This window comes from Lampetra fluviatilis, chromosome 40 (assembly GCF_964198595.1).
Source record: "Lampetra fluviatilis chromosome 40, kcLamFluv1.1, whole genome shotgun sequence".
Lineage (NCBI taxonomy): Eukaryota > Metazoa > Chordata > Hyperoartia > Petromyzontiformes > Petromyzontidae > Lampetra > Lampetra fluviatilis.
This window is the reverse complement of record NC_136314.1, coordinates 3,318,260-3,336,389: the sequence shown is the minus strand read 5'-3', so window position 1 is coordinate 3,336,389 and position 18,130 is coordinate 3,318,260. Positions and strand designations below refer to the sequence as shown.

The 18,130-nt window shown below is 46.8% G+C and overlaps 1 protein-coding gene across 1 annotated transcript in view; it reads right to left on the bottom strand.

The window, feature by feature from the left end:
- The window catches only part of LOC144946121 (uncharacterized), a 31,595-nt gene that overhangs the window by 10,444 nt on the left and 3,021 nt on the right, over nt 1-18,130 (bottom strand). The window contains exons 3-11 of the mRNA XM_078874879.1: nt 15,314-15,425; nt 12,343-12,509; nt 11,176-11,249; nt 8,170-8,246; nt 6,341-6,424; nt 5,618-5,688; nt 3,686-3,763; nt 2,459-2,519; nt 2,094-2,181 (exon numbers count right to left, since the gene is read on the bottom strand). Coding sequence (XP_078731005.1) covers nt 2,094-2,181; nt 2,459-2,519; nt 3,686-3,763; nt 5,618-5,688; nt 6,341-6,424; nt 8,170-8,246; nt 11,176-11,249; nt 12,343-12,509; nt 15,314-15,425 — 812 coding nt within the window. The remainder of the gene's footprint in view (nt 1-2,093; nt 2,182-2,458; nt 2,520-3,685; nt 3,764-5,617; nt 5,689-6,340; nt 6,425-8,169; nt 8,247-11,175; nt 11,250-12,342; nt 12,510-15,313; nt 15,426-18,130) is intronic.

Below are 18,130 nucleotides of genomic sequence, written 5' to 3'. Positions count from 1 at the left end.
TTTGTCATAACCCTCCACCACCCGACACGGCCAATCAGCAAAAATGTGTCACGTTGACAAAAGACAAATAGTTCACTACTTTAGCCCACCGGTGTGTTGAAGAGTGAATCCACAACATTTACAATTTTTGAGTACGACGTTTTGCTGGTAATTACATCCAGCATCATCGGGCAATGCTCCACTACTTTATCCAGAATTCTGGCAGATTGCCCGATGATACTGGATGTAATTACCAGCGAAACGTCGTACTCAAAATTTTTTAATGTTGTGGATTCATTCTTCAACACACCAGTGGGCTAAAGTAGTAAACTATTTGTCTTTTGTCAACGTGACACTTTTTTGCTGATTGGCCGTGTCGGGTGGTGGAGGGTTACGACACATTTATAAATAACGCGATCTAAACCCATAAACGTTTATTATGAATAATATTGGTCGCGAAAGCCTACGTGTTAAACCAAATGTCATATTGTTGACCATTACTGAATCTCCACCAAAATAACACTAATTTTATTGACTCTGGTGCGAAGACGATTGGCTAGAAGCTATCATTTGGCTTCACGACCTCAGATGGCACCAGCCAGCCTGGCACGAACACCAAATAAACAAGTCCGAAAACCGATTACAGCCCTTTGTGAATTCGCAGTTGGTGCAAGGCCTGCTCGTGCCATGCCAGTCACGGGGTTTGGCTGACCATGCATCGGCACGTCACTCAGAGGACATTGGCAAGGGGGGGGGGATTGCTTCACATCACTCGCCACAGAATGAAATGAGATGGGGAAAGATAAAAACAGCTGGTACAACCGAGATGGACAGAAATGAGCAGACGGTAGAATCACGAAAAACGGGACATTTTAGAAATGAGAGGGGCAGTACAAACAAGACGGAACAAACGTGACCTTACCAACTTAGAGGTAAAAAAAAATTCGAAATCTTAAAATCAAATTGCAATTCTAAATCCTATTAAGGGTGAGAACAGTAAAAATGTACTTGGCATATATCCAGACCGACCACGTATCACATGACAACAGTGTTGCGTGCAAACGAAAACCGGTGTTTTTTTTTACTGAAGGTCAACTCCACAGACACAGCATCCGCCTTGCTTTGTGCAGAACCTTTCCATTCGGCCTCTGCAGTCAGCTGCTGCGACAGCCTCTGCCTTTTAACGGGCACGTGCGGCCTATTCTGCACGGCTCTATTTTTAGGGCGCCTTTTGTAAAATGGTCGAAAATTTGTGGCCTCTTTAATGTTTTTTTTCCCACCCTCCTCCACCTCCCAACACAACCAAACCAAATAAACCACCGGGGCAGCTTCAATGAATGTCACGCACCCACAAGAAGAAGACGAGCGAGCGTTGCGCGGTTTGGTTTATTACGCCTCGCTCGCTCGCAATAAACCGTCCAGACGTCCCCACTCCTTGGTGATAACGAAGCAAATGGCATTTGGGTGGCGTCGGAGAGAGAGAGAGAGAGGGGCCACGGCATGGACATTGATACATTAACTTGGAGGGTAACTCGGTGGTGGGGTGAGACGTGGCCTGCTTAGTCTGGCTTTTGTTTCGGGGATGAAACTTTAATTTGAGAGACTTATCGCAATGAGCACCGTGGCAGCAGACGGTGGCTTGTCGCAAGAATGGGCTGTAGAGCTGCAGTGATTGACTCGCGCACGGACAGGCTTATTACTCCCGGAGTGAACCGTGCAGGTAAAGTGTCGCACTTGGAGGATGCTCAGCGCACGCTCGCAAGTGGTCACAGTGCAATCGCGTGGGAAACGGTTTTTTTACGAGGTGGCAGAGCCGGCCCAGCCACTAAGCGACCCTTGCAACTGCAAAGGGCCCCGTGGCCAGCAGAGGGCCGCCTAGAGTCACTGCTAGCTAGTGGGTGAAAAAAAATCATACATCAAAGGGGCCTCCAACCAAATTTTGCTTAGGGCCCCCAAAGGTCTAGGGCCGGTTCTGCGAGGTGGCATGGGGTGTGGAAACCTCGAATCGCGATTAATCGTCCTGTCACGAAGCTGTTTTATGTATTTTTTATCGGGATCGTGTCGCGAAACATTTCTCCTGGCGTAAGGACGTGGAGCCGTCCGTGGACGCTAACCTCGGGCTCGCCGAGAGGAGTCGGTCACGAGCTCCATGCCTCCCTCGTCTCCTCCCAACCGGCATTCCTTCAGCACAGAGCAGCTTCCCTGAGGGTGGGGGGGGGTAACGAGTTAACACTTCATTGACGTCGGTCCATCGATTTCACGTTCGCCAAAAGGACACCGCTGTTCATCAATCGCACTGCCCTTGACGAGCAGTTGTGTTTTTTTTATATTTAATTTTATTACAATTGTGCACCCGCTGCCAATGCGGCCGCAGCATCGGCATCACCAGGTCGTCAACAACAATTAAATTCACGTTTCGGACTACGTGAACACAGTCAGAAGCCAGTGTGAACTTGAATTATGCCGATGGCATGCTTACCGATCTTATGATGTAGATCCAGTCTTCCTTGCTGCTGTCTTTTGTAATCACGGAGCCTCTCCTTTTTAGTAGAAACAGCAGGGGGGGGAGGCGGGTCCAGTACACCAGGCAATGTTGGTGATTCTTAGGCATATCAAATAATTATATACAAGTGCATCCAGGCAATTCTCAATCCAACAGTGTTTGAAGACCTCCCCTCACTCACGTCTTTGTGTTTTATGTTTTTGTAATCATGATTGACCACGCGGGTTGGTGCGGGTTTGTGTGGGGTTGGTGTGGGGTGGGTGAGCGCCATGCTCTCCACTGTTAGACACGGCCAGTGATTAACCTCGGGTGGACCGGGTTAACAGCGCAGCGCGCCGACACGTTGGCAGCTTTTAGGCAACGTAAACGTTGAGGCAACGTTCAGTCCTGGAATTTATTGCTTTGTACAATTGCTGGCAAAAAGACCTCCACTGGAGCAGCCACTGGCACGTATATTTGGTGTGTGCGGGCATACCCACACTTGGACCCACAAGATGGGACCTTCTCGACCAAGTAACTTGTGCAATGGGATGTTGGCTATCAACAACAAGGCAACTCCTATGACTAATTGGGCATGGGACGCAAGCGTAGGATTGATCACCCTGTCGCTGGCCGCCTTTGGGGAGGGTGTATAGTGTGAAAGGCCGAAACACCCTAGGAACCAAAGGTTCACTACTGACGATGCGCTCCCCAAATTTCACCAGGCTCACTGTTCATGAACTCTTGGAAGTGCTTGCACAAAGGATAGTAACATCTCATCCTGTGTTCTTGGAATCTGCAACCGTGTCTACTCACTCGTGGGTGGTCAAGAGGTTGGAGGGGAATTAAAAAGTTTGTTTCAACTCCCGTGCCGGGAGATGCAATTAATAATTACAGCACTGCAACTCCTTTAGGGAATGTTTATATTGTACATCAGTATAGCTATAATAATAATAATGCCTATTCATATTCTTCGTTATTTGGGTAAAGTCACGTAGAAGGGAAATAATGAAATAATACAAATAAAACGATAAAATTCTCACGACGTTTCGATTGCCACACAAGCAATTATCATCAGTCACGAAAGCTTTAAATCGAAAAATAATAATGCCCTTTGTTTATCTAGGAAAGTCTCGCTGAGTCTCACCAATATTTGTTTACGGTGAGCGATTTCTTTATTTTTTATTTTTTTTTCCCAAGATGCAGGTGGATATTGTCGCTCACCTGTGGTGGCTGACGAGGCATCTCCCAGGTTTCTCTTGCAAGAGGTGGATTGGCCAGCCCTTGAGAAATCCGAGGGAGCTGAAGCAACGAGTGAAACACACGAAACCCATCCATGTTGCACGGTCGTGCGAAATGTCACGCAGACATTAATTCCAGCCGGAATCTATCCGGTGGCCAATGACCCGCAACATAGTTTTATGCCCGACACACAACCATCCAGTATACCTCCTGGCTGTGGCTGTTTGCTAGTCACATGTCACTTACTCCAGTCTACCGGAGACCCGGGGAAATATTCGGTGAGAAATGAAGCCCTTGGGAGTATTGTATTCAGGAAAATAGCTCCAATTAGTGCGTTTGGCTACGTTACATTGCGAAATAAAAGTATCCTCCCCATAGAAGTTAGTCAGTAATCCCCCTCTCCCCCCCCACATTGTGCAAGAGCGCAGAAGCGTGGTCAACACATCTACGCCTCTATATAAGGAACGAAACAGTAAGAATTCTCCACAAATTTGGCTGTCGCCTGATGAAGCTAGTTGTAATTACTGGCGAAACGTCGTACTCAGATTGTAAATGTGGCTTGGCTCTCCAACACACTGCTGCACTAGTGACAAATTGGCACGTTCTGTTTACGTGACAACCCTTACTAGTTGGCTGTGTCGGGTGGTGGCGGGGTTTAACGACACATTTATATACTTACGCGATCTAACCCAAAAAACCTCTATTATGGAGTGCCAAAGAAGTTCGGCATACGTACAAAACGTTTGGCACAGGCGGTGTCATTGATGCATTGAATCATGTATTGCATTTTTAAGATCATGACACATGCAAATCGCATGTGTTTTGGAATCAGTGTTTTTTTTTTATGTATTACTTTGTATGCTGCGTTTGATGGCCCATGTTGAGCAGCGCTATTGAAATGCAGCTCTGAACTCGCCTGTCCAGATTTGTGCGGCACTTTCGCTTTCACGTGGCCCCTGTCACCTTCTGCTGCCACAGCTTTTGCAAACGCGTTCTATTTTTAGAGCGCTTTATAAATTGTAAGCAATTTTTTTTTGGGGGGTTTGCTGTGTGCGTAAGAGTCGTGATTACCTGTAGGCTTTCGCGAACAATCTTATCCATAGCGGCTATTTCTTGGTTGGATCGTGTGCAATATAAATGTGTCGTTAAACTGGTTGTGATCGCCAGTGAAACGTTACGGTACCCGAATTGTGAATGTTGTGGTTTAACTCTCCAACACAACCGATAGGCAATTGCCACTTTTTGTTTAGGTGACAAACCTTACTAATTGGCTGTGTCGGGTGTTGGTGGGTTAGCGGCACACTTATATTTACCCGATCAAACCCAAAAAACTAAAACCTTGATAAGAATCATGAGACCTGCACAGTAGTTGCCATGCTATTATGGTTATTTGACGATTCCACGTTGGCAGGTGGTGCACAAGCACGGATAACTTGCGCTGTGGAGAAGGGCCATTGACTGAAACGTCGTCTAATTCATAAAAATATATATTTCACGGCTGCGGCGTTTATTAAGGGATGCGGTCTCGGCTACCGTACACCTTTTATTAACCTTGTACTGTGCACTGCTATCATGTTTTTGTATTGTTTGTAACATTCTTACTCGCCCTGACTGGACATCTGGGAAAAATAGCTTTTCATAGCTGATTGGATTCCTCCCAGCGTTAAATAAACTAGTGTAATTGCCCATCATATGACGGCTTACTAAAAATGTAATTTAATGAAAAAGACTAAAATGTAAAGATTGTATTGAATTTGATTAATTAAACATTTCTCGATATATCAGATTTGGTGTAAATTGACTTTCATGGAAAACATTTTATTTATTTTAAATTCCATGAAAATCCACAACCTATCCAGCTTTACAAACAGGCATTAGGCACGGATCACCATGATAATATATTCTGATTCTGACCTGAGGAAGGCGTGCTGATCTGGATCGCTCACAGTGCGGCTGGAGCCGGACAGGAAGATCTTCTCGAAGTCCTAAGTGCGGCGAACAATCGCAACAAGCGGGTGATTTGGGGGGAGGAAGGGGGGGAACGTTTCATCGAACAATCTCAATATTGTCACCTTCCAAGGGGACACCCATCACACGTTTATTTAAATTTTTCATTTTTGATTTTTGCATCAACAGCGGGAGAAAAAAATAACGGATCCGGAGTAGAGTTGTCAATTGAGAAGGTCGCCGCATCGCACGATATTTAATATGCGCTTCTGCGGCCGTCTGGAACGCTCTTCCTTCCAATTATTAGGAAGCCATTGGAGTTATGGACCTTTTAAAATTAGATTGAAATGTAATTTCTTTAGAACTGCTTTTTCGTGCTTTTAATTTGTCCTTCCCCCGTACCTCCGATTTCAGCACGGTCGTCTATGTACGGTGCGAAAGAAGATCCACGCAAAGCGGAGTTCCTGTTTGATTATCTTTACGAGAATTATTGTAACTCCACGTGGTGCGGCTTGGGCATTAATAATTCCCAGCTTGATTGCAAAGCCATTCGCCAAATAATTCAATGCAGGGGCCTCCTGAAGATGCCTCTTTGGACTCGGTGAGGCTTTGGTTGTTTAGATAGATGAGTGTTATTGCAATTTAGAAAACAACTGCACTGGTTATGCCTCTTTGTGTTAAACGACTCACCTCCTTGAAGAGGCACAGAAACTCCGCGCTCTCCTCGATGATCACCGTGCACTGCCAATTTAAGCCACCCACAATTTCCTTTTCCTGGAACGAACCAAAATAAGTGACAACATAATTAGCTCTATTTACTCCATCGCTAAATGCAGTGCGAGGCTTCTGCACGACTCAGAGGCTGGCCACCGTGTTGCTGGAGTGATCCGCTTAACTGGCCAGTACGCAAGAGTGAAATTGATTTTGGCATTGTGGGGCTACGGTATGTAGCAACAGTGAAAGGAGCTGCCCTCCAATTGCTTGCTAATGCCTCTGATGGTGGAAGGGGCCTGCACTAGATGGGCCTCAACGGAGCCCGCCTTGAGGGTTATTCTGTCTACTCTCCCATGGCAGCAAGTCATCTTGGAAGAGGTACCGATGGCCACGGTTTGAACCCACCACACCGTGACCTGCCGATGGACTAACTGTAGTGAACCCTTGACCTAAAGCTTTCGTGACTGCAGGAATTCATATTCTTTGGGTCTTTCGGTGAAGTCACGTAGATAGGTTCAAAGAAAATAACAAAAAACTACGACGTTCAGATCGAAACGTCGTCATCAGGATGACGACCGCTTGTGTTGCGATCGAAGCGTAGTTTTTTGTTATTTACTTTGAACCTATCTACGTGACTTTACCGAAAGACCCAACGAATATGAAGTGAACCCATTTTTATCCTGCGGAGTAGACGGAGGTAGGGCCGTAATTTAGGAAATTTGCCGCATTGTTTGAGCTGCCGTGCCGGGAGATCGGGTTGAATCCAGCGACCTTGGTTACAAGTCGAGAGCTGCCAACCGTTACACCACTGGCAGCATCCCAGAGTGAAATATGAAAACAATATATCTGGGTTTTTTTCCTTGCTCAAATGAGCATTGAGGCAGTGCTGTAACCTCCTGTTTTAGATCCCTATGCTCGTGAAGGACATTCCACATTTCAATGTTAGAGGGGTGAGTCAATCTATAGGACAACCGCTGAATAGCAAAGTGAGAACATTTATTATGATAATTGTTTTTTAACTCTTTTATCTGGCAACAAAACTGACACCTTTTTTAGAAGGAGTCATGTTCGCATTGACCACAATACCTGCGGTCGGAATGCAAACAAAAAACACAACTCTGATAATGTATGCACTGTCCTTAAAATGTATTGGTCCACACCCTAGACAGCTTTTCTTAGAGCCTAGTCTCACATGGTGTTGGACCAGATGACGACAAAAGGCGCACAACTCAAAGACAATGCACAGTTTTGTTGCCAGATAAAAGGGTAAAAAACCCAATTATCATATTTTGCTACTGGCAAAGGAGGTTCCAATGGTGTAACATTTATTACACAGGTCAACACACTTTTTCTGGCATAAGGTATTCCAACGGTTTTAAGGTAATTTTGGGGTGCTGATTCCAAATCTGGCATCAGTTTTTTGTCTATCACATCAGGTTTTTGAGATATCAAATATTGCATTTTCAATAAAAACAGAAGAAGAAAAATATTAAATAAATGTGGAAATCTACATAAAATGATATTATAAACACACTATCCTAAAAATACAGCACCATATTTTAACACTAAAGCAGCCACTGACTCGCAACAACTTGCAATCATAAGTGACAGAGTTAATTTCGGGTAAAATCAATGAAAATGGGGTATGCCGATAGAATAAAATGAGATGTGATAGAGCAAATCTGAGATCAGATTTGGAATCAGCACCCTGAAATTAGTCTTAAACAGCTGCAAAAGTCCAGGCCAGAAAAAAATGTTTTGTTGTTGTTGTTGACCAGTGTTATTATTATGATTCTGACACTCACCCCGAACTTGTCCCCTTGGCTCAGGAACCAGACTGGTCTCACGACCCCAGTCTCCGAGTCGCGCACGGTGACGATGGCTGAAACACACGGGGGCTCTGTGTGTGAGTCATTCGGCCGGTAGCCTGAGCCAAAGTCAACTTCTTCTTGGTTCTTTCGGTAAAGTCACGTAGAAGGGAAATAATAAAGTAATAAAAATAAAACATAATACAATAATTATGTTGAATTTGTATTATTTTATTATTTCCCTTCTAGTGACTTTACCGACATAATTATTTTATTATGTTTATTTTTATTATTTTATTATTTCCCTTCTACGTGACTTTACTGAAAGAACCAAGAAGATGAATCCCTGCAGTCACGAAAGCTTTAAATCGAAAATCAAAGTCAACTTGTAGACGGCGGTTTAACAGAGCAGCGAGTCGCCGTCGTCATCGGCCGTGCTCAATCCACTGCTGGATGAAGGCCCTTTCCAAGCTGCTGTCAGCTCTCGTGACCCTCAAGCTGTAGCAATCCACCCGGCAGCCGCAGTAGCAACTCACTAAATTCATTGCGTCATCGTCTCGCGGTGCACGTCCCCAAGGATGTGTTCCATTTCCTGGCAGCAATTCGATTAATATTGGGCCAGCGACCATTATCTTATCAGCAGTGGGCGGGGTGTGTGTGTACACTCACGGAGTATCACAGGGCAGTGAGTAAGCCCGTGATGATCATCGATGCTTATTTGAACGGGAAATCACGGACTTTTTAGATGACGTAATAATCTGTATGAACAGTTAATATCCGTCTACTGCTACCTGGTTTAATGAAATGAAACACATCGGCACATGTGTTTTGAGTCTATCTGAATAGACTGCCTCTCTCTCTCTCTCTATCAGTCTGTGTTCATCAAACACAGCACCTTCATTTCCCCTGGGCGATCTTTAATAAACAGTGCATTGAGCCGGAACTTTTATTTTCAAAAGGGGCTGTTGGCTTCGTTTGCTTAGGCGTGTGAATCACACATTCCCCGTGTCCTCCTCCTTGAATGCTCATTTGAAGATGGACTGACGCAATGAACTCTTTCTATGCACAACCACGCACAAAGCCTTGGCAACAAACGTGCAGCAGTTGGGGGGGGGCAACAACAAACTGAGCCGACGTTTGCGATAGATATTTATAGTTATGTTATTTACATTAAAAAAAACGCAATAATTTCGTCAATAAAGACACTTTGTGTCGCCATTTAAAAGGACAATTTTTGATAGCCGACGTTTCAGGCAATGGCCCTTCGTGTAGGTGCTATAAAGATGAGACCTTGCCCGAAACGTTGCCTATCAAATATGTATTCCGCCTCTAGGGCGTGGTATTGACAGATGTGTGACCATGTTTTGTCGTGTAAATATATGTATACACATAAATATATGTATAAATAAATACATGTATACATAAGCCAACCTGCCTCTGCTAGTGGGACACTGAATGTCGAAACCAGTCCAGAGTTTGCTTGTTTTAAACCAATGCCGCTGAAAATTTGTATTTGCCAGACGGCTGTACGGCTGCACGTCAAAATACATTAGACGCATACAATTTATGTTGAGACAAATGTGCAACAGAGTTGTCATGACCTGCATTATTTAGTTGGTGAATTAAACATGATCCACAGTGACGCCTTTAGGGCCGTATGCTTAGGCGCAGCTCGGTTCAGGCTTGGCTCTGGCTCAATAGATCCGGCTCCGAGCCACGCTCCCACCCATGGAGCAGCCTCTAAGCCTTCGGAAGCAATCGAGCAGTGGCACCAAGCCTGAGCTGAGCCATTTTTAGATTCCAAAACTCGAGCCGAGTTACGACTAACATCTACGGCCCTTCATCATGATGACGATGATGATATTGGGAGGGGTTGGGACTTACCCACGCCTCATACCCACAATGCACGATCTGCCGATCGGCTGACCGTAAACAAGATGACATTGACGGCAGTGCCCCAATGCGTGTCCCTCCCGTGTCGATGCTGAGTGGGCTGCCGGTTTAAGTTTGTGGACAAGCACGGGACAAACGCCACGGCACGGGAGCCAACACACGCGCTGTTTGTAATATTATGGATTATATTGGGTCGCGAAAGCCTACGTGTTGAATAGACGCGCTGTTGTTCTAAGGTCGGAATCTGCGACCGCGCGCGCCGATTTTGGGTTTGTTGTTGTTCTGCCAAAGAAGAGAGAAAAATCCACGTGCAAACCTCGCTGGAGACTCACGGATATTTAAATATATACACGTTGCCATGACGGCGTGGGGGATCACGCATTGTTTTGGCGAAGCAAACAACGCCGACATGAATACACAGCGAGACGCACACACACACGCACACACAAAAACACCCTCTCGAAAGGCAACGAACGGGTGATGGAAAGCTTGTTTAAGCCACGATGGCTGTTTGACCGTGCCGCTTAAAGCCACGCGTAAACTTTCCGGAGAAAGCTCTGGAAAAAGAAGAAGTCCCGCTTGCTTGCTTCCTAAGACAAAGGTGGGGGGGGGCGGCGAGGGTGGATTTATTTATCCATCCAACAGCTATTGACGCTTCAGCGTAGCGGTTCTCAACTCACGTGGTCCCACCACCCCCCAAGGGATGCGGGGCAGGCAGTGCCATGGACAGCGTGCGGGATTCATTCTGACCGTGCGTCGCTCACGTCACTGAACTGTTGCAAGCGGCACATTTGCAACAGAAAACAAATGAGTGATGGTGGCACGGGCTACAATTTGTCGCGAATGGGGCTGGGCGGGGAGGCTTCTGGAAAAGGATTGAGCACTGCCGTTTATTGCTGTGCTCGAGTCGATGTATGCAGTGTTTATTTTCACCGTGAAAAGGCAGTGGGATAAGTAGTTTGTCAAAACTGTACAGCGTCAGTATTTCCCCCCCTCTCCTCCCAACTTAAGACTGACCAAACATCTTAAGTACGACCCTCCTGGACAATGAGTCTTACGTTTCGGTGAGGCTTTGCTGGCTCAATAATGTCAATATACACCGTTGCTTACCTGATCCAGAGAGGCAAATGTAGAATATTTGTGGCATCTGTCCTTGTTGCACCAGAACTCGCTTGGATGGGTACCTGATTTTTTTTTTCGTAAACGAAACAGCACACCAGACACCCAGACCCGAGGATTGAACTCAGAGCATTCGAGTTGCTGGCTTAGTACCCAGACATCGGGCATTGGCATCTTGAAAAACACCCAAACCCAGGACTTTGGGGGAACAAAAAAGTGGATAACATCTACACTGCTGAAGGCTCATCTCCAATGACAACCCTGAGCCAGTTGAGGAAATTCCACATTCCCATGACCGGTGCCATTTATATCAATGGGAGAGGCACTGTCATTGATATCCAGCGCTATCTGTAAATTATGAGAAACCCAATCGCAACAGGGAAGTGCGTGTGGGTTTGAAACAAATATCAATAACAACACGCAAAGAGCAGGAAGGCACATCTCCCAACATGCCTTGCATGCATGTCATGTGACCACCAATTTGGATGTCGCAGGTTCTCAGCCTGGTCTAGATCACCAGCTCAAAACCCTGGAAATGTGGCCATCCTATCAGGTGGCAGTAAAACAGAGAAACAAAATCTGTAGATGAGTTTTGGTATTGGAACTCTTAAGCACAGTACAGGCATCAATATTCGGTGCTGTTTTATGCCTTCAGGAGCCCATATTAAGGGACGGCTGACCTCTAACACTGTGGGAACCCGCTCTATACACTTTGGGGGCATGGTATAAATTGTCGAAATAAAAAGGTCAGTGATTAATTTAAACTCGGGCTGATCTCCGGAAAATATCTCCATGTAGCTCATTTAAAAAATAACGAAACACATTCGGCAATAACATTGTGGCATTAAGAGGAAGAACATAGAAACAATATGTGACGTTTCGGGCATTGACCCTTCAAAGCACACATAATAATTGGTGATTGCCTAAAAATTTGTGTATGATACATATTTCCCCTTTTTAAATCGTTTTTGACTGACGTGGTGTTGTATTTTTGCGTTTTAAGATTTTTCAGAATCGACTTTGCCGCAAATGACCGCACGAGCAAAGGCGACGCACCGCACCCGGGCCGCGCGCGCGCACGGTCACGCACGCACGGTCACGCGCACGGTCACGCGCGCACGGTCACGCGCGCACGGTCACGCGCACGCGCTCACTGACCGCGCGAGCCACGCGGCGCGCGCCACGCGGCGCTGCTGAGCGCCCGAGAGGCATCGCAGGGCGGGCACGGGACGCAGGGCCCACACGAGGAGGCGGACTTCGCGGTCCGTGCGCCCGCCGTGACGCGGCTCGGCGAGCAGGCGGCGAGCGCGGCACGGCAGCGCGTCCTGCGGGCAAAGAAAGGAAAACAAAAACGGAAAACCGCGAAGGGGAACAATTGCAAGGGCAAACGTCGACGACATTTTGATAATTTGGTTCAACACGTGGGCGGTGTTTTTGTGTTCGTTTTGTCGTGCTCGGATTTTAAATGCCCTTGTGGGTTGAACTCTCCCAACAACAGCGGTGTGCTGAGGTGGTCACTGATTGGCACGTTTGTGTTTTCGTGACAAGCCTTGCTCATTGACTTTGGCGGATTTAAAGACACTTTTATAGTTACGCGATATCACCAAAAACAAACTTCATGGGGTATTGATAATGACGTCGTTTATGACGACCATAATGACCACAGCAACGTCAAAAACAATGGCATCGACACAAACATTGACAAATGCAGTGACAACGTCTACAATGGAAATGACAACAGCAACTTCAACAACAATAGTAACCGTAACTAAGGACATCAATAAAATCTACAACAGCGGCTACAATGAAGGGTGTTCAAAAAGAGGGACCCATTTTTAAATCGCTATATCTCTGCAACCACGAACCGCCCACGAATTAAACTATTACTGCTTGAAAGGGCGGGGCATAGAGTTTCAAATGATTACCGCAAGATGCCTCGACCAGTGCACAACCAGCCCCTAGCCTCAGTCATTCGCAAGACGCACTGCCTCAACGTTGGATAGATCGCACGGGATCCCAAGACTTGGCGCTACACTCTTGGCCCCCAAGATCCCCAGACATCATCACACCCTGCAACTTTTTCTTGTGAGGATACGTCAAAAACAGTGTTTTGTGCCACCATTAGCGACTAATCTGGATGACCTCAAAAACAGAATCACGGCAGCGGTGACTTCAGTGGAAGAAGACACTTTGAGAGGCGTTTGGGACGAATTCAACTATTGTCTCGATGTTGTCCGTACAGCAGGTGGAGGGCACATAGAGCATTTATAAAATGGTTACTAAAACTTGATAATTCATCATTAAACCGTTTGTAACTTTTTGTGTAATTCTAACATGTTGCCATGGTTAAATATACTGCTTTGAAATTGGGTCCATCGTTTTAAAACATCCTGTATGCTACAACAAATACAATTCACAGCAGCTGCAACAACAATAGCAGCAACAACACGAACAAGTACAACTACAGCAGCAGCGGCAACGTATTGCGCCTACACCAGTAAATTACAAGCCAAAAACACATATCAAGTTGTGGGAAAATAACAGTGGCATTTCTATCGAGTGACCTGGCCCCTGCTACGAGAGTGTGGAATTTCCACTCCTGGCCAAGGGCTGTCAACAGCAAATGAGTGCTGTCCGATTGCGTCTAGAGTCTCCACAACAACAACAACACTCGACTTCCCGCACCACACCCAAGCACCACCAAGTGCCCAACGACAAGAACATCAACAACGAGATGTTAACTACCTTGGCGAGATGTTAACTACCTCGCCTGCTATACATGAGGCCGTGGAGTTTGCATGTTTTTCCCTGTGGTCGCGTGATTATTTTTTTCCTCCGGGTTTTCCCTTCCACATGTTAGAAAATTGCTGCTAAGAGTAGTTTGACCGAGACACACCTGGACAACACATGAGCTATCGTTTGTGGGCAGGTCTCTTCTGAAAAAGCGCTACGTAGCCCAGTGGGCCGCAACCGGTCAAATAGAAATAAAGTACAGCAGTAATACACCAGCTCACGCAGTGCTGTTTTGCAACGTGATCATTGGAGTCCATGGGCCAGAGCAAAATGTGACACCTCTAGACGTATTAAATACGTAGGCTTTCGCGACCAATATCATCCATAATAGAGGTGTTGTGGGTTAGATCACGTAAATTTAAGTGTGTCGTAAAACCTGCCACCACCTGAGACAGCCAATTAGTAAGGTTTGTCCAATTTTATACTGGTAGGAACCTCCTGGGGGATTATTGTGTCCGTCCGTCGTGCAGGGAGGGGCTGGGTGGGGACTGGAGGGTGGGGAGGGGCTGGGTGGGGAGGGTGGGGCTGGGTTGGGGGTGGGAGGGGTGAGGCTGGGTGGGGAGGAGAGGGGCTGGTCACCCCGTGGTGCTCTTATAAAACTCAACGTTTAACCTTCTCACGCCGGCTTGTGCCCACTCTCACAGTCGGGCATATTTGCGGAATACACCACGCCGCCGTTGACCTTGGCCAGTGACCGAGCAACCCAACGTTCCTACCAGCTCCCTCCGCAGGAATGTGTTGTGTCGGGTGGTGGCGGGTTTAACGACATATTCCTATTTACGCGCTCTAACCCCCCCAAAAAACCCTATATTATGGACGTATTAAATACTGCATTCAGTGATACCAGTTTATGTACGTGGCTTGCATGTTCGTGGATTATGTGATTTACATACCTATCAAGTAAGGTTATTGCATGGGTCACTTGTTATTGGGGCACCGCAGTGGAAAATATGTCAATCCCCTCGCCTGGTACGCAGGAGGTCCCGGATTTGATGTCGCCAGTAAATTTGGAGTTTGAAAGTTATCCCCGTGGTCCCGTGGGCATCTCGGGGTCCTCCGGTTGCACCCTCCACGTTTAGGAACGTGTTCGGATTATGCGTCTGCTACTATAAATTCCCACGTGTGGATGGTGATACACGCCATTTCGACGAGTTGTCGTCATGCATGGCCAGGTTGCCTCTGAAACCAGAGCTCATAGCTCGGTGGGCTCTTGGCTGTAGTCGTCAAAATGTATTCGTTCCCATCAAGTGTTGCCAGCTTAGGTGGTACCAACAAGTGCACTATCTTGGTCTGGGCCCACAGACTATATGAGCAGCCGTCGTTATCCCAACCGCACCTGCTGCTTTGCTTTAAACGTTGAGACGTCAAAGAGAATGTCGGCCCCATCGCCTCGCTGTGCGCCGGAGCCCGCGGCGATCCCCCTCTCCACGGTGTAGCCACGCGGAGCCCTGTCCGACACGCGGCACAAAGGAAACGTCCCTGTGTGTGTGTGGTAGACCTGGTTGGAGTGCAGTTCGCGAGCGGCAAGGGGCGGTTTGGCCAGAAACTCGCCCACCCGCTCGCCAGCCCGCTCGCCCACATCTCGCAATTGCCGGTGTTTTGACCACGCCGCTGTAGATATGGTACTCGTGTGTAGGCTGCGTTGATCTAAAGGTAGTTTATACACCGCACATATGATGTGAGCCTGCCTCTATAGGCGAACGTACATCCTCGTGGCTGTACTCTCTTGGTGAGACACCAACCTATTGTCAAGCTGGTAGGTACTGGTAACATCGGCAACGTTGATGGCAAGTATTCTTAATGATGGTTAATACTTTACATTTTAAAAAAATAAAAACTCTTTAGAACAGTTTTTTTTTGCGTTTAGTTTGTCCTTCACACCGCACTTCTGATTAGCATGGTTGGCTACATACGGTGCGAAAGAAGTTGAACATACACACAATGCCGTATCTGGATTATAAGACGCACCGTTTTTTTTCTTGAACGAAAGTTGAGTGCGCGTGTGACCAAGTTTGAAATTGGGTACACGTTCGGGACGTGGCTAACTTTCTTGAGGGTATAATTACCCGAGTGATAGGGTAATTAATAGTACGGAAATGGCTTTGGAGGTGGCACGATGGCAATTGTACTTAGCTGCTGATCAAATTACGTTAATACAAATGGGCAGTAAATGAACCGAATTAATGGTCGCAAGCTGAATGGTTCGGCTAGAATTTCTAGATATTTTAAAGTCGGATCAAGTTGAGTGTGATTGAAGCTAATTGTGTAAATACGACCTTACAAAAGTGTTCTTTTTTTCTCGCAGAGTTAAAGTTCCACTTTGCATATTGGTCGGTCACACGAGATGGTCCTATCCTTTGTCGGAAGTTTCCATACCAGCTTTGAGCCATTAAGTTCCTTAATTGGTGCACAATTACAGCCACAAACGAAGGCTATTGCTTGTGGCCGTTCTTTGGTTCGAGAGAGCTGAGATTGGCCTGTGATTGCGGGTTGTAGAATATCTCGCTGCTTTTTACTTCGTTCAGCCCACTGTCATAAAAAAACTTCGTGTCGTGTTTTTTTGGTTTTCCCTGAGCGAGGAATGAAAGGAGAGGGGGTCAAAATGTAAGAGGGAGGGACTGTGTGTGTGTGCGTGCGTTGTTGTTGGAGGCAGTCGCCCTCCAACAACAACGGAGGGCGGAGGAGCGACGCTCACAATAACGAGCGGAGCACCGGGTGGCTAAAGCACAGCAAGTTGGCACAGTAGGGGGCACAGGTGGAGCATCAACCAATAATCTCAGTCAACTCAGTCGACCCGTGGCACCTGCTGGGTCTGCCCCGTGACCTCCTGCCAGCGGGCGTTCGACACTTCACGTGGCCTCAAGGTGCACATGGCCTGGCACAAGCGTCGTGGTGACGTCACCGCCACTTAGTGGCGAATGGCGGTTGTTGTTGTTGTGTTCAGGATATACACGGTGGCTCTAAAAACAATGGGGGCCGATACGTGGATCGCAAAAAATATTTTTGCCGTGGATTCTCTGCACAAATCAGAACAAACGTTACCCTTAAGCACAGGACATTGTTTCGTTAAGGCTGATGGAAAATAAAAAAAATATCACACGTAACAATGCGGACATTGCAAACGTACTAACTTCTACCAAAAGCTTGTTTGAGTGCTGTACTTGGTATTTCTATATTATCGTCAATAATTGTCTTGCGAATGGCAAGGCAATATACGTGTTCAGGAGACAGATTCCACTGTCGAGAAGGTTTGCTCGCCGCGAGCGGGTTACAGGAGAGATGGAGAGTCAGTATATTCATTACAGGGTTCATTCCGTCCGCGTGAGTGGTGCCGACAGCTTTCTGGTGGATCGCCCACATTGAGATCCAGCAGAACGGGATTATTCTGGCCACCTCTGCTCTAAGAACAACCGCGGGAAATAAAATGCAGAATCTGAATCTTTGTTTTAGACTGGAGGAATCTCGATGAGCTATGAAGCCCTTTTTTCCGTTACAGATGTCCAGATTGGGTGGATTTGCAAGTGTGTGCGTGGTGTCTCTGTGGTCTTGGGAGCGGTAGTGTCACGGTGAACCCCTCTGCGCTGCGAACCCGGCGACCCGAGTTCGATTCTCGCTCACGGCCACCAACACCAGGTGACGATTATCTGAACCGGTCCTGGGCGTTCCTCAGGTCGACTCAACCTCAATTGAATGCCTGGTTCGGTGTGTAAAAACATCGCCACTGGGGAGACAAAGGCGGTCGGGCGTGGGGCTGGCCACCCACCCCCTTGTGTACCGTGCCGGTCTTTCACAGGTGCTCCTCGCTAACAGCACTTGCCCCAACAGTCTGTTAAGGCTATACGGGGGATCTTTGTCTTGGGTACGTTTCTTGCTGGGTTTTTATTAAACCCGCGCGTGTGAGACCGCCCGTCCCCCTACCCTTACTTTGTCCGCGTGTGCCTCCTGATCCGATTAGAAATCGGATTTTAAGAGATCAATTTAGCACGGGCGCAAATGCCCGCCAAGGCCACTAACATTCCAAAGCAACTTGTCACGCATTAAAATGTGCGTTCGCAACTTCAGTGAAGACATTACATTGAATAAAACTGTCTACATACTGTAAACATAACGTTATAGTGCAAATTAAATGGGTGTATACAAAATAACTCGGAAT